Source organism: Amaranthus tricolor, chromosome 12 (genome assembly GCF_026212465.1).
Source record: "Amaranthus tricolor cultivar Red isolate AtriRed21 chromosome 12, ASM2621246v1, whole genome shotgun sequence".
Taxonomy (NCBI): domain Eukaryota; kingdom Viridiplantae; phylum Streptophyta; class Magnoliopsida; order Caryophyllales; family Amaranthaceae; genus Amaranthus; species Amaranthus tricolor.
The window spans coordinates 12,099,707-12,115,408 of record NC_080058.1 but is presented as its reverse complement, the minus strand read 5'-3'; the positions used below and the strand labels follow the sequence as shown (position 1 = coordinate 12,115,408).

The following is a 15,702-nucleotide window of genomic DNA, read 5'->3' as shown; positions in this document are numbered from 1 at the left end:
ACTCGGCTTTTGGTTTTGTCCCAAATTTGCATAGGCAGCAATAAGTGACGACTTATCGCCTATGGAGCGACGAGTGGGCGATTTTCTTCTGTTTTCTTGTTTACGTTTTTCTTTTAGTCATTTATCTGGACTTGCTATTAATAGCATATTGTCCCACTATTATTATAATCTAGGTCTAGTCTATATACAAATGTTCAAAATTTTCATAGTATATGGTATATGAACTTTTACTTATTATACTCTAAATATCCAAAAATGTTTATCTATGGATAATCAAATTATGTTATCAATACCTAAGATTGTTAAGCTCAAAAAAAGATAGAAACATTTCTTTTAGAGGCAAAAAATTAAGAAACAATACAATTGTGTAAATTTTTGCTACAGAGCAAAGAAATGATATACATGAATAAGAATAGGGCAGAACTAAAAGCTAAGTTGAGCACAAAATTATCTTGAGTTTACTGGCAATATCAACCATACTTGGTCTGTGATTCTCATCATCAGCAGTGCAAATCACAGCAATCTCAAGTACTTCTTTCAAATGCTGTCGCATACCCTTTTCCTCTACTTCTTCTAAAATTTTAGGATCTATAATCATTTCAATCTCAATATTTTGCCCATAATCTTTGATTTTTCGAAGAAGTTGAAGACTGTACCCTCCATATTGATGATTCCACACGCCAATCAACAGCTCGAAAAGTAGTACTCCAAAACAATATACATCAGTTTTTTCAGTTAACCTTCCTGATCTACTATACTCTGGTGCACCATACCCTACTGTTCCGACTATTGCATCATTCACATGATCTTCGCCTTCTGGGATCAACACCGAGAAATAAAACCCAGTAAGCTTGGCTACATAATCCTTGTCCAAAAATACATCTTTCGAGCTCAGGTTTCGAAAAATTATAGGCCTATGAAAACTAGTTTGGAGGTAAGTAAGAGCATACGAAATCTCATATCCAATTTTTAGCCTCAATTTCCATGACAGTGATCCTTGTTGCCTGAAAATATGATCTCTGAGACATCCTTGATCCGGTAACTCAAAGACTAAAACTGGGGTTTCAGTTTCAAGGCTACACCCCAATAAGTTGAGAGAATTTCCGTGCATTCTCATTTGTGTTGCGATAACGATTTCTCTGATAATACCTTGTATACCGATGAAGGGATTTGTGCAGTAATATTTCTTGATGCAAACAGGTCTGTTATTTTCTTCTATGGTTCCTCGGTATAGTTGGAAAGAAGCATCGTCACTGAGCATATCATCATGGGCGAAATAGCTCATTTTGTTTACTTGTTTAGCTGAAAATAAATGAATGGGAAGATTCTTCCCTTTACAGAAGGCAATAAGCTCTTCTTGAAGCAAGTTTCCTTGCTTTATGAAATTGTCTTCACATTCCTTTGTTTTCTTCTGTTTGATCCAACACTTTAATGGCTTCATTTTAAGAGATTAACACAAACTGTTGAAGTACTGCAATTCAATGTGGAAAGAAGTGAAAATAGAAAAATAAGTGAGTCATGATTGATGTGCATAGCAAATACAAGCTAAGCCTTACAAATAAATTCAAGTCAACGTGGATAATATTTGTCTATTTATGGTCAACATTATTTAACGTACCAACCCCTCTCCTTCCCCGGCCTAATCTTGCTAGCCTCCACCTCTTTCCTCAGCCTACCAAAAACAAAAAAGTTCAAGGACAGTGGAAACATCTAGGAATTCTCTCTGAAATTCATTTCTCTGATATTACAGCTCATACTGGTAAAGAAGTTTGAAAGTTTGAAATTAGTAAATAAAAAAATAGTCCGTCCTATTCACTATTATGGCATTTTCACTATTTTCTGGTCATATAATTTGTATTTTATTCCTAATCTGACAATATAGTTCAGTGAAATTTTGTTTGATTCGTCTCAATGTAATTAATTTTATTAATATCTTTTTATAATTTTAAGCATATAAAATTATAGATATTTAGAATTAAAATAATGTATTGGATTAGATAAAGTGTAAAATTTAATGAGACAATAATAGTGAATAGAAAGGAGTACTGGTGTCTTGTACCCTTTGAAATTCAAAAGATTTTCATAAGATAAGAATGAACTAGCTGCAAATACTTCCTGATTTCAATTGTTAGTCCAAGATCCCAACCTTAATTTAGCACCTTCGGTTTTCTTCAACCTTTTATGTTCGAAACCTATCGATTCGTTGCTCATTTGACACCATACTCAGGTAACGTCGTTCTTTGCTTTTGAGTGACGACCTAACAGTCTTTGCATATTTTCCACTATATGCGGACCAAGAAGTGTATCGTGTCAGTGAGTAGAGAATGTCCCGAGGTAATTCGTATTTTGAATTTTATTTAGATTTATGACTCGGAATAAGTGAATCAGCTAGAGAATGAGTAGTTGAGCAAGGGCAAAAGGGAAAGGGGGCGGTGTTACCACTTGGATCTGATTCTCACTTAGCTCCCCCTTCCCCTCAGCCTACCCTGTAATAAAAAAAAATGCATTTAAAAAAGAAAAAATTGTGAATGTATTTTGTAACAAGCAACCGTTGCGAGATAAACCGAGTTGAGTTTGCTATGAACGATGATCTGTATGTCTATATCTTTATACAAATCATTTTGTTATATAAAAGAAGCTTTTGCATAATATACATAATGAAAAAGAAAAACTATAATCCCTGGGTCACCTTAATCAAGTACATGAACATCAGTGATGGAAACCAGGGTACTATGAAAATTGGACAGCCTTCAACATGACTTCAGAGAAGACTTGTATTATACACGCACAATGTTACAGCTTTCCAGACAGAAGAATGTATCTCGACCATCTTTCCTCTACACATCTCCAGAAGGATTCTGGTTGCAAGGTTTTTCAACAGACAACCCTCGATCTCCTTCGGCACTGCCCATACTATCACTACTCTTACAAAAAGACACATCAAGGGTAGCCTTATTAGGGTCATTCATCAAAACAGGTTCCTTTAACTCTGACTCGTCATTAGCCCGTCTTGAGATGGAACTTGAACAAATGGGAACGCCTTCAACTGATTGACCGTAAAGAGAGGACGATAATGAGTCGCCTTCGGATGAATCGGTTTCCAAAGGAATCCCCACTTCTGGAGTATCCATATTCTTCTTGGATCCTTTCCGTGAAAATGTCTGCTTCAAACGCCGTGCAGAATTTTTAGCATTCTTCAACATGTTTTTAGCCTTACCCTTTACATCACATTTGCCCGAATTATCTGCTCCACTTCCTTCATTACTTGAACCTCCTCCGGGTTTTCCTTCAGAACAAAGAGGTCCAGAAAATTCATCATCCACTACAAGGTTTACTCCTACCTTTTTAATGTGAGCGGCTTTGACATTATCATGCGATGAGAAATCATCAATCCCAGCAGTCTTGGTAGGAATTTCATTCTCTTGATGCCTGTGGAATAGTTTACCGAGGCCTCTTTGAAGTATATTGCTGCGTTTATTGTTGTGATCGTCCTTACTTTCATCACTACTACTGTCAATCGGCAAGGATGATCTTGGGGTATCCACAGAAAGGATCTCAGTATCACCGTATCTGCTCCTTCCTTTCCTAGGCTCCCATGTCTGAGAAACTTTACTTCCAGGATGTTGGACCCAAATTCCTGTCTCTTTCTGGCCTTCAATATCAATTGCTTCAAATGTATCAGAAACCAATTGTGGGTTTGCAGTTGAGGCAGGTCGTTTCTCGGCAATTTCGTTCTGAAGTGATACAGTTTTCTCGGACACAATCTTTACTTCTCCAATCCTCTGTTCCTTATCCTGCCAGCATCTTTCTTAATACGGAATATTGAATAACCACTCTACTGTATTTGAAGTGATATAAATGAAAAAATGTAACATGGTAGTAAACAGTGATATGGAACAAATAAAAATTACCTTGCCATCCGCCCGAACAACAGTGATAGCAAGATGCAATCTTCCAACCTTGACATTCTCAAGTGCCAGCCACATGTCATGCCTATGGCCATCCCTAAAATCATTGATGTTCAATGAATAATTTCTGTAAAAGACAACAAAAACAGGAGACGTATGAGCTAAAATGATAAAAATCTGGCAACCCACAGGCCACAGCCAAATGCTTATGGACTGGGTTTAGAGCAACCTAAACATGGAAAATCGAGCAATACGCAATTCCATTGTTACGTTTATTGAATTATCATTAAAATGAATTAGGGAGCAAAGAGATTGAAGACTAACCCAATAATATCATCAACTGAAAAACGGTCCTTGTCAAGGACTTCAATCGCTAGTATATTTAGTCCATCCCACGAACAAATGGGAACCTTGAACTCCTCTTGCCACTTTGGAGACAATGTTTTTCTCTGTACCTGAGTCCTAAATCTGTACTGAGCAAGATGTCCTTTCACATAGGGATCAGACAAACCTGTCAACGTATTTGAAGTTAAATTTCCTTTTAACAATTCATTTACTATACTCATTTAAACACTTCATGCACACGTAAGAATGGGGACTGACCATTTAGGTCTGATGCCTTTAGCTCTGCTGCTTCAATAACTTCCACATTTGCATAAGCAATAGGTTCTTTCACATCCACAGAGAACCAATTTTCTGCTTATAAAGAATAATAAATTTGTAAAGTTTACTTATATTTTCAATTCAGACAAACATGGGAGCATATTACTACAATCCACTAAATTTGTAAAGTTTATTATTGTCCTTATGAAAGAATTTTTGTTATACAATATTACACATACACACAATTCTTCCATAGAAAATATGAGAAGGCAAATGAAAAATAGAATTCATACTAGCTCAAAGAAAATTTGCATGTCAATAAGAGAGCACAGATGAAACTGAAAGGCCATGAACATATTGATCGCACGTCATGCTTTCTTTACATGCTTTGGTCTTTACCTATTCATCTTATAAAAGTTCAATACAAATGTAACTGTAATTAAGAAAATCTCTGCAACAAGTTCAGATAAAAAAACTCCACTACATTACACATTTGCACAACTAAGGGGAAGGAAAACTGTAGCCTCTTCTTCGTCACTTTAGTCTCCTTACCTCTGTCTTCTCTCTTGATGTATTAGTTTGGTTGCCACGAGCTATTTTTCTGGTTCCAGCCCCTCTCTAATTCAAAATTAATATCTCTTCACTTTTAGATTTAGTTCATAGGTAATGGCTTTTCTAGTTGTGTGAGATTGCTTTACATTAGTTAAGAGTTATTTTAATTTCCCTATGGTGCTTAAATTATCTTTGTTGCTTTTTTGTTTCTTGGATGATTTAAGAAACTTCAAATTGGCATACACATGGTCTTATCTACAGATTGCTTACTCATCCACAACAATTACGAAATGGATTGCAAAACGCACCCGTTTGGAAAAACATCTTGATGCTTAAGTTGTTATAACTTATAAGTTTTGCAAGGGAAACCATGGTGTAAAACTGCAAACAGCTGCATTGACCGTGAAGGCCATTTTGCGACCGTTACTATGACTGCCTGGACCCAAGATTTTACAATATGAGGAAAGTATAAATATACATCAACATACCAGTATAAAACTGGATAAGCTAAAACCTTGTTAGCCAAAAGGGAAATCAAGTTGAGGGTCCGAGATCTATATTCTGAGAGATTAAGGTTTCCTTTTGCTTTCTGAATGTTTCATGATAATAACCAAAGCTTCTTGGGGATTTCTTTCTTGTATACTGATTTTAGTATTATATAAATAAGTATCTTGCCATTATTTTTTTAAATACGTTTTAGTGAAAGTATAAAAGATTAACATTCTTGATGTACGCATCGACAATGAAAGAAGAAACCACGTGGCTATATTTTCAAATATACAGCTACATTTCACTATCTCAGCATCGTGTGACTGAAGGATAATGTGTTTGAGTCCTGAAAGCAGCCTTTTGTACAAATGTTGGGTAAGAATTTGGAACACACTCATCACTTAAAAATAGTGCATGTATTCCAAAAACCAAAAAAGAGAATGGAGGAGGGTTATAAAAACATATTGCAATGAATAATTATTGAATTATACTGATTTACATTGATCTGTACCGAATCTTAAATTTTTAAAGAAAAGTAAAATAGGAGATACTTATAGTTATTGCGTGTGATTTTAGAACAATAGCAATGTAAATTTCAATTTGGTTAACTTTTAACATTTTTAACCCGACACTGCTGCCGCCACTCCCGACCTCCTCTCAAAAACAACTTGTCATGTTCACTTCCTCTATCCACATCACCATCATATGGCAAGCAATTCTTTTTGAAAGCTCTACTCTTAGGGCCTATCACTATCCATAAAAAAAATCTTATGAACTCAACCATGTCCAAAAAGGCCATAGTGAAAAAAAAAAAAAAAAAAAAAAAAAAAAAAAAAAAAAAAACAGTTGCATCACTGTATCGGGACGATATTGTAAAGCTTTTGAAGAAAACTATAATGCAATGGATTTACGACCATTACAAGGTTATGGGACTTTGTCCCACATCATTCTATGGGCAGCTAATGTGGGTTTTATAGAGTAAATGGGCTCTCTCAACTCCTAGTCTTTTGGGAGAGTTCTCTCGTGTGTTCTATAACAATGGTGTCAGAGCTGACTCAGAGAAGTGGTTTGAGTTAAGCTATTCGTGACCAACGTAGCCATGACCAACAAGGATCCAATTCAAAGTGATAGTCTGCTTTACGAACGAGGACGTCAGGCCTTATGGGGATTCGAATGTCATGAAATGGATTTGAGGCTATTACAAGGTTATGGGACTTTGTCTCACATTGATTGTATGGGCAACTAATGTGGGGTTTAGAGAGTAAATGAGCTATCTCACCAACTAGGCTAGTCTTTTGGTGAGTTCTCATTTGTTCTACAACACAACCGAAATATAGTCTTATCCGTTTCACAACCGTTACAATAACCATGACCGAAACCTTATTTTTGCATTATCGCAGAGATAGGGTCTAATAGAAAGACTATAATCAAAAAAGTTACTTGCATAGTTTTCAGTTTTTCTCCTCTTTCCACAAATAGTGCTCTGAATTCTAATCATCTCCTTTTCATTAGAGAAAACCAACAAAAGTGCTCTCATACATAAATAATTCTTCACCAATAATACAACTATGCCTCTGTGAACGAGCCTATCAGGTAGTATAGGTACTGCAGAGATATATACTGAATAACTTACCAGGCTCAGGCGATACAAATTTCTCCATGTCTACAACCAACATATTGGGCTGCCAAATTATTTAAATGTATCTTTTAGTACTAGTTAATAGACCTCAATAACAAAATAAACACCCAACTTTCGACACAACAATACAACAGTGGGTAGATTGTAAAAAAGAACTAATTACCTCCACAAGTGTCTCTTCAAATGCAACAGCCAACAGCTTATCCTGAGAGCCAAAAGTTTATCATCAAGAAAAGTCGACAGGAAAGAGAGTGAGTAAACTGATAAGACACCAGACTGAAAGTTGAAACATAATTTATGGAAAGAGGTTTACCAGCCAACCAGCAATTCCAGGTAATTCAGTTACATCAAGACCATGGTTGAAGATTGGTTTGACAGTCATCTGAAAGTATGGAGGTTCAGCAAAACATATACGCAATCGACCTATGAATGGCCAAGAGCGTAGAAACTTTACACCAACCAGCACCTGAAAAAAGTACCATAGCATAATTTGTTAAAGTCACTAGGATTCATGTCAAACTGAAAAAAATTATAACAAGTGACAAGAGTTAGGATCTAGCCAATTCGAAACTCAAAAACCAATAAAGAGAAAAAAAAAAAAAAAAAGGAAACATAACAGACACATACAATGAACACAGTTAATGGTGAATTTACAAGTCTTTGCATGAACTCTCAAGATTTTGAAGTTCCAAGAAAACAACTCTCATGAAGCCACTGAATCAATGTAAGATAATATGTCAAATTCTAGAAAACAAAGTCGGTTTAGTTAGACGTAATGGAGGCCTTAATATCAAAGGGCATGCAGACCTTCAAGGCCTCACAGACTAAGTCAATTGTAATTGGTAGCCCTTCTGCGGCTCATACTTGCACAGTTGGGCAAATTACTATATGAGCAAGCCAAAACATTTTAAACATGAGCCTCCATACAGCTGTGCATAATGCTGTATAGAATAATAATTTCATGCAGCAGCAACGCTGTTCCACTCCACTGTACTCCTGTCACGAGCCTCAATACAGCTGTGCATAATCGTATACTGCACTCCTAAACATCTCCAGATCCCACATAACTACATAAGATCAGGCCTGAAACAATTTTACAAGAGCAAAACTAGAAGAAAAAAAAACCTACTAAGTATCTACACCTTGTTTCGCAGCAGCTTTGCGATTAGCTTTTAGAGGCTTCACCAGGTCAAAGTTGTACTAATGTTACAAATATTATTAGGGGATAGTGCTTAAAGGTAGCATTTAAATGTCAAAACTAATGTTTGATGAAAAACTGTTTGAAGCTCAACCAAAAATCCCTAATAGTGGTAAAAAATAAAGAGATATGGTACCAACGAGGTTTTAACTTTTACTAGCAAAGAAAAACAGTTAAGATTTTTAGATATTTAATGTCGTAGATTCTTTGTAGACTACTTCATTCAATTTCGTTGAATTTTTTGTTTTTTGAATCACGAATCTACGATCAGGGGTGGGGAAGGGGGGGGGAGGAAGCAAGAGTTTCATGCAGCAGAAGGGAATCTATAAGATGAAAGCGTGTTTAATTTTCCTTTTATTTTAAAAGATTTTTAAATATTTAATTATAATCTATATCTATATAAAAGGAAAAGAGAAAAAAATTAACTAAAAAGTTAGCATTTTATTACTTTCTTAACGGGATATAATATGGTGTAGACAAACGCATAATCACATTGATACAATGTGGAGAAATGTTTTTTTGCTACTATGGGAAAAGTCAAAGCGTCGTCGTCACATTCTATTATATCCCAAAAAATATATCGGTCTGCTTTTTAACCGTTAAAAGTTATAACTATCCAAGTGGTAAGTTTTACCACAGCCAAATACTACTTGTGTATAGAGCTATTCCGTCACTAACCTTTAAGACCCGAGTACTAAGTGCTAAGAGCTAACAACTATTGAAAAGCAATAGTTACAATAATGATAAAGGCTAAAATAGTCAATAATGATAAAGACTACTACCTCTACATGTCTTCATTTCAAATTTTATCCTTAAAGTCATGATTACTCATCCATCTAAGCATCTGCATTTTGGCTGACCCCATCATCCTACAATATCTTTTCCTAAAAACTAAGCATTTTGATTCATAAAGTAGCGTTGGTCTAGTGAATGTCCAATAAAACATACTCTTAAGTTTTAAGGGCACACCTTGATTGAATAATATCTTAGTTTCCACTCTCCATTTTTGTAACCTATATTTAATCCTTTAGGTCACATATTAACATCACCGTTAAATTAACCCAAGGTATGCTTTGCTTTCATATGGACCTTATGCGGGCTGGTTTCGCGTCGAGTCACTTTCAGTTACGTAAATTTAGGGTCGATTCAATTTCAGGTCGGATAAGTTACAAGTCGGGTCGTGCCGAGTTTGTATCGAATTTGGGTTGACCCAACAAGATAATAATAATTGAAAAAGATTATTTTATCATTATTATTTCCCATAAAAATATATATTATATATTTTTTGTTTTTACAGAAAATATTTTCTTATAACAAAGGATCAATATACCGATTTTAAGGCTATAACAAAGAAATGTTAACTTAAAAATTCAATAATGGAAATAGTGAATGTCAACTAAAAACGATGACTTAGAATTGAAAAAGTTGACAAGATTAAGAAAACGGGTCAAAACGGTCAGGTTGGTGTTACGACCATGTTTGACCCAGTTTTGACGGTTCATTTTCAAGTCTGATCAAATTTTGACAAGTTTGCTTTCCTACAATGTTGAAGTTACAACAAATTACAATTTCGAAGACAAAGATTTATCATAGCTAACATGAGTATGCTTTCCTCGTGATAATATGTGAGTTTTATATGCCCATGAAATCATTTCATTGGATGGGTTTAAACAAGTGTTAGCAATGAATTAGAACTTTAAAGACAAAAGATAATGAGTGTAAGCTACTAACGCTTTCAACAATTACACTCTCAAATTATAGAATATAGAACTCTATAATTTCCCATGTTAAATGTATTCTAGTATTGGGATGTACATTTTGGTTCTACAAGTAGCTTAAAGTAACTAGTACTATGGCGCAGTATTTCAGAATTCCAATGGAATATGAAGTTTGGAGATGTTTATATCATACAAAAAAGTCTCCATCACCCATGGAAAAAATCGCGTTTGCGGATGAGTTTGCGAAAACGGTAGCGATGTTGAGAACGGCTATAACGAACAAATAACGCAAGGTGTGATTTTTGAAAAAACATCACATTAGGGGAGTTTTGAACGTTTAATTTCATTTTTGTTGTTGAACTACTATTAATCTATTATTATGTAATAATATGCAACTAGCTATTATAATTGCAATATTTGAGATTCTTTTAATGTATAATTAATTAACTTATTGGTTATTAGTTAATTATTTTGTTTATCAAGTATAGTTTTGATTAAATTATGATTTAATTGATCGTAATAATTAAAGTTAATGGATATTAATGAAATTCTAACGGGAAGACAAATAACGTTACAACGGTAAATATCATTCGAACGGTAAAATAACGGCGATACACGTTACGTAATGGTCAACAGTCAATGTTGCGTTTTGACCGTGAAATTTCATGCACCGTTATATGACAGGATTAAACGTCGCAGTAACTTTCAAACAGGTTATATAACGGGCGTTACGTAACGTAACAGGGGAGCTTTTACTCCATGCCATCAGCTTTTATTTTGTTTTCTTAAAACCCTAACATTAAAATAAAATATAACAATATCTCAAGCAAGCATGTCCAGTTCCACGACATAACTCTGTAAATTTGTAGGTTATAGTGACCCATCTCATTATCCAAGTCAACTCCAAGCCCCTATCCAAATTAGCACAAAGATCATCCAACCATAGCATAAACAAGCTATGGTTTTTATGTTCATTTTATGTATGTTATTTACGTTTGAAAGACAAATTTGAAGTCTATCATTTTTGTTAAGTTGTAATTGAACTTTCATAGTTGGCTATTTTGGTTTGTAACAAAATTAAATAGCTTAGTTAGTATTTAAACTTAGTTTTTTTGTAAGCTAAGCAAGCATGGACGAAACTATGGTTGACATGTGTGCATTAAAGTTAAGGAGATTGTGAGTTGAAAGTTAAAAGCAAGTGGAACAACTACATGGGCACGCATAAGGGCGTATGGAGTTTGGTAGTACAAAAAATTTTGCAAGGAAATTACATCAAGGGAGTCAAGCGTTCATAGATAGTCATAAACTACCCACGAGTAGTCATAATTACCCCCTATGTGAACATGCGCAATAACTACTTCCCAATGTGATATTTAATTGATAATCCTCCAATATGAATTTTCCCACTTAAGGAGGTCCAAAATAGCATGGGTATAAGTTGTTTAAGATTGGGAAGTTGACAGAAGTTACTTTTATCACGGGCAGTATGTGTAAAAGTTATGAACTTCCTAACTTTCATACGGTGGTTTCTTCTCTTGCTTCACGTAGGAGATAGCTTATTTTTAATTTGTTTTCTTTGCTTGAGTTCCTTGTTTAGTATAAATACCTAGGTTGTCATTGGCAAATGTTGGAAAGATATTTGAAAACTGAACACTTGTTCAAAACTTCTTTAGTTCTTGGACAAAGCTTAGGAAAGAAAGTCTCTTTGCTTAGTGAACTTGCAATCCACTTGTGATATTAGAGGCCTTTGTTATTCATCATAGTGTGACTTATCATTAAAATACAAAGCTAGCTTTTCTATCACCAACCTACGCCATTCTTGCATCTCTACTTCGTTAGCTTTGTGGTGTGACTTATCAAAGCTTATCATTTATACCTATAGCATTCCATTCTTTCCCTATCCATCTACCCAATCATGTTCAGTCTGTGATTAGTTAATCCTATGTCTCTTCCTTTCTTCGTTCCAGATACAAGTCATTCCACTATTTGAATCAACACGCAACAAACACTACACAATCATACTCCAAATTGAATCCTTGTTCATTTGTAAATCCCCCTTACCGTATTTAATCACTTCATTCCTTTCCATGTTCCATACTACATTACACAAATTTTGTTTCAAAAACATTTACTACCAAACATTGCATATCGTCACACCTTTAAGGCTGCAATTCATCCTCAAAAGTTCCCCTAAACCGTAACAAAACATCCTCTGTTCTTTAAACACATTCGTGATCTCCTTTCATACCTTTGGATCCCTTCTAAGCTAGTATGTTCCCTTAGGTCTAAGCAAACTTACACTAGAATTTCTATTAGTGATAATCAAATGGAAATTTTTGTCGCAACTTTGAGTGTTTTTTTTTTTTTTTTTTGAGGGGGGGTTGGTGTGAGAACTCATCACATATGTTGATGGCAAGGAAAATTCTAAAAAAGTGCAACATACCCCTCTAATATTGAATTATACATATTCAAAAGTATTAAGATACAAAAGGTTTTAAAAGGTTTTGATATGAGAGAACAAGGGGCTTCAAATATCAAAACACTGCAAATGTTATAAATACATTAAGTACAAAGAAACAATAAACTTGTAGAATGTATACCTTCCCTTCAACATGCATGCAAGTCAAGTGCATCTTTGCCACAATTCCGAATCCAAGTCTCTTCCTAAGTTTTGCAGCAAGAATTGCACTCATATCATCTGCTGTCAAGAAATTCAACCCTAGCTCCAAAACCTAAATTTACGTAACAATAATATCTTGTTATATGAACATGGTTGTCAGTGTTTCATCTTTTTCTTTTTCTTAAATAAAAACCAAAAGAAAACAAACAAGGTGACTACAAGGATTTTTCATAAAAACTGAGAACTGTCTGAAGCAGATCAGGGCTTATGAGACATACCAAATGGTCATCCTCAGTAGAGTCACGAAGAACACGAATATCGGTGAACAAAGGAGGGGTCCTTCCCAAGTAAAGATGCTGAACAACAGCTCGTTTCTAAGATTAATAAGTAGTCATCAGTATGATGCAATTACAAAAAGCCTTCATCTTTTTAAATTAGCAAAACAATCACATTCATATTCTTAGCAGGCTGTAAGGCAAATTAGAAGATTCACTGTGGTAAGAACAAAGTGATTTTTGTGAACTGTTTTTTATAAACATCATAACATAGCATTGTATATATGACTGCAGCACATAAGTGTACAGAAGTTTTTATCTGTGGTGTGCATACATAGAGTATGGACATAATGAGTAATTTTAAACAAAATAAACCATGGTATAAGTGAAGCTATGGAACGAGAAACAAAGGAAATTTAAGAGAAATTCCCATCTTCATTTTCAAAGCAAATTCAAGAGATATGTGCCTAAATCTATTCAATTCACTTCAAATGAGACATTGAAGCTACTCAGTTGCAAAGAATCTTTCTATTTCTGGTCTCCAAACAATTACTAACCCAAAATACATATTTTCAGGAAGTACCAAGAATCCCTATTTTCTCCCAAAAGAGTACTAAGCATCTGTATCTATCCCCATGAGTCTCCAGAAATAAACCAATTGTAAAAAGATTGCCTCTCTTTCATTTTAACCCAAAAACCCTCCCACAGTGAAATTGAAATCGGAAATCAACCTAAAGTCTTGACATTTCTTTTAGAAGTTCAATAGAGGTACAAAATCAAAATGTATGCCACGTAACTAGAATTCAGCTCGTCTTGTATGAGACTATCTCACAATGAGACGACCTTAAAACAAGTAGCTCATAAGCTTAAAGTTTCTATTATTGGGCTATTTAACCCAAGTATGAGACCATCTCATACAAGAATTTATGACTAGAATTTACTAGCCAAGGCTCATAAAAAAAAAAACTACTTGTAGTTGCAAAATATTATCACAAAATCACAATCATGGATAAAAAAAACTGAATCATACTACAGTCCATGGTTTGTACTTCTGCAGAAACCAAGGAATAATAGGAAGAAAAATCCTCTGAGAAATAATCTGCTCCATACAAATTGGCCATATCTTTTCAATTGCATAATTCAGCCACTTTACTGTCTCAGAATCTGTTAGTATCTGAACAAGTAAAAAAAAGGCATTGACCAGTTAAAAATTCACCAATCATAATCATAGCATCTATAGTCACTAATCAATCAATTCAAGGGAACAAAAACCATATACAAAAAAGAAAGCATCAAAAAAAGAATTAAAAGGTCGATCATACCCGTCTTTGATTGGATGCCTTTTTCTCTTTAAATTGCAACTTTCTCCTTAATCTCATAACATACCTTTCATGAATCTACAAAAACCCAAAAGAAAAGGCAGTAACAATTCATTAAAGACCCAGTTTTCTCTTTTTTTTAAAAGCAAAAATTGAATCTCAACACAAATAGAACTACAAAAGCATAAAAAATTAAAAACCAATGCTTTACACCATAAGAAATGAAAGGAAACAATATGATCATCATAAGAGGAATACCCAATGTAAACATACATAAAGAGGGACGAAAAATAATTCAAACCTGGTATAGATAGATTAAAGAGACAAGATAAAGAAGTGGGTGGCAACAATTGTAGGAATTAAACAACCAAATTAAAATGAACACAATGCCCACATGATGGATCATCGAAATCTCAGTTACCACCATTGTTATTCCTTGGTCGTTTTTTATTGGTAATTAAATTAATTAATTATTTATTTATACCCAATTCCAAAATCGAATAAAATCCCTATAAATGGAGGGGAATGAAGAAAATCATTTCTGAATTCAGAAGGGAAGAAATAAAATATCATTTGTTTGAGTTGCAATCATTCGTTAGAATAGAAAAGGAGTACACGACAAAGTATTAGTTCAGATGACAAAGAAGATTCATTAAAAATTTTAAAAGGTTAGATAAATTCAGGGAATTTTGAATGCTGACTAACTGTTGGTGCTTTGAATAAATAATTTAAGGAAGAAATGAAGGGAGTGAAATCCAGACAAAATATTTGGGATTTTCTTTTTATTTCTTTTAGACAAAATTATAACAAACTAATTAATCTATATTTTTTTTAAAACTACCTTATGTAAAAAATTTTGCAAAAAACTACTTTATATAATACAAATCTTTGCAAAAGACTTTGTTGACTGTTACTTTTGACCATTGACCATCACGTGACACTCAGGTGACTCTTAAAAACTTCCTTCTTCTTTGTCTGCGCTTCTTTTGTAAAAGTAAAGATTTAAACTTTGGTAAAATTCTTCACGCACATTTCATAAAAACCTCCCTCATTTTCAATTCCTTCATCTCTAACCGCTTGATAGAGTTGTATTCCAAATGCTACAACATTGAGAGTGCCCAAAAAGTTTTTGATGTTCCCTGATAAGAATAGCCATTCCTGGAATGCAATCATTTCTGGGTATTCTAAAACCGGTCAGTTTGATCATGCATACCAACTGCTTGATAAAATGCCTGAACCATATATTGTGGGTTACAATTCTGTGATTTCTGGGTTGGTTCATCATGGGTTTTATAAAGAGTCTGTGTTTTTTCACGACTATGCACAAAATGGGTAGTGGGTTTGGTTTGTTTTTGGATGAATATGCGATATCTAGTGCTGT

At 34.4% G+C, this 15,702-nt stretch overlaps 2 protein-coding genes across 4 annotated transcripts; both read right to left on the bottom strand.

Annotated features, from left to right (window-relative positions):
- Positions 1 to 317: 317 nt before the first annotated feature.
- Positions 318 to 1,838, bottom strand: LOC130828740 (serine/threonine-protein kinase ZRK1-like). The gene has a single exon (XM_057694705.1). It carries the CDS (start codon positions 1,439 to 1,441, stop codon positions 431 to 433), a length of 1,011 nt encoding a protein of 336 aa, XP_057550688.1. The 5' UTR covers positions 1,442 to 1,838; the 3' UTR covers positions 318 to 430.
- Positions 1,839 to 2,533: 695 nt separating this feature from the next.
- Positions 2,534 to 15,053, bottom strand: LOC130828739 (C2 domain-containing protein At1g53590-like). 3 transcript variants are annotated; one of them, XM_057694702.1, is made up of 12 exons: positions 14,623 to 15,053; positions 14,325 to 14,399; positions 14,033 to 14,176; positions 13,006 to 13,101; positions 12,708 to 12,839; positions 7,505 to 7,657; positions 7,355 to 7,396; positions 7,186 to 7,234; positions 4,512 to 4,604; positions 4,233 to 4,419; positions 3,912 to 4,035; positions 2,534 to 3,794 (listed from the first exon to the last, which is right to left on the bottom strand). In XM_057694702.1, exons 1-12 carry the CDS (start codon positions 14,746 to 14,748, stop codon positions 2,838 to 2,840), a joined length of 2,178 nt encoding a protein of 725 aa, XP_057550685.1. In that variant the 5' UTR covers positions 14,749 to 15,053; the 3' UTR covers positions 2,534 to 2,837. The 3 variants fall into 3 exon arrangements, with proteins under 3 accessions (XP_057550685.1, XP_057550687.1, XP_057550686.1); XM_057694704.1 differs by having other exon boundaries at positions 14,052 to 14,176; positions 14,623 to 14,688; XM_057694703.1 differs by lacking the exon at positions 14,033 to 14,176.
- Positions 15,054 to 15,702: the final 649 nt, after the last annotated feature.

Excerpts from the sequence above, each read along its gene's own strand:
- LOC130828740 (XM_057694705.1), bottom strand. The coding sequence starts at position 1,441 with ATGAAGCCATTAAAGTGTTGGATCAAACAGAAGAAAACAAAGGAATGT.
- LOC130828739 (XM_057694702.1), bottom strand. The coding sequence starts at position 14,748 with ATGGTGGTAACTGAGATTTCGATGATCCATCATGTGGGCATTGTGTTC. Across the intron at positions 14,400-14,622 it reads CTTTAATCTATCTATACCAG|ATTCATGAAAGGTATGTTAT; the intron begins GTTTGAATTATT and ends GGGTTTTTGTAG. Across the intron at positions 4,036-4,232 it reads TCAGTTGATGATATTATTGG|AAATTATTCATTGAACATCA; the intron begins GTTAGTCTTCAA and ends TGTCTTTTACAG.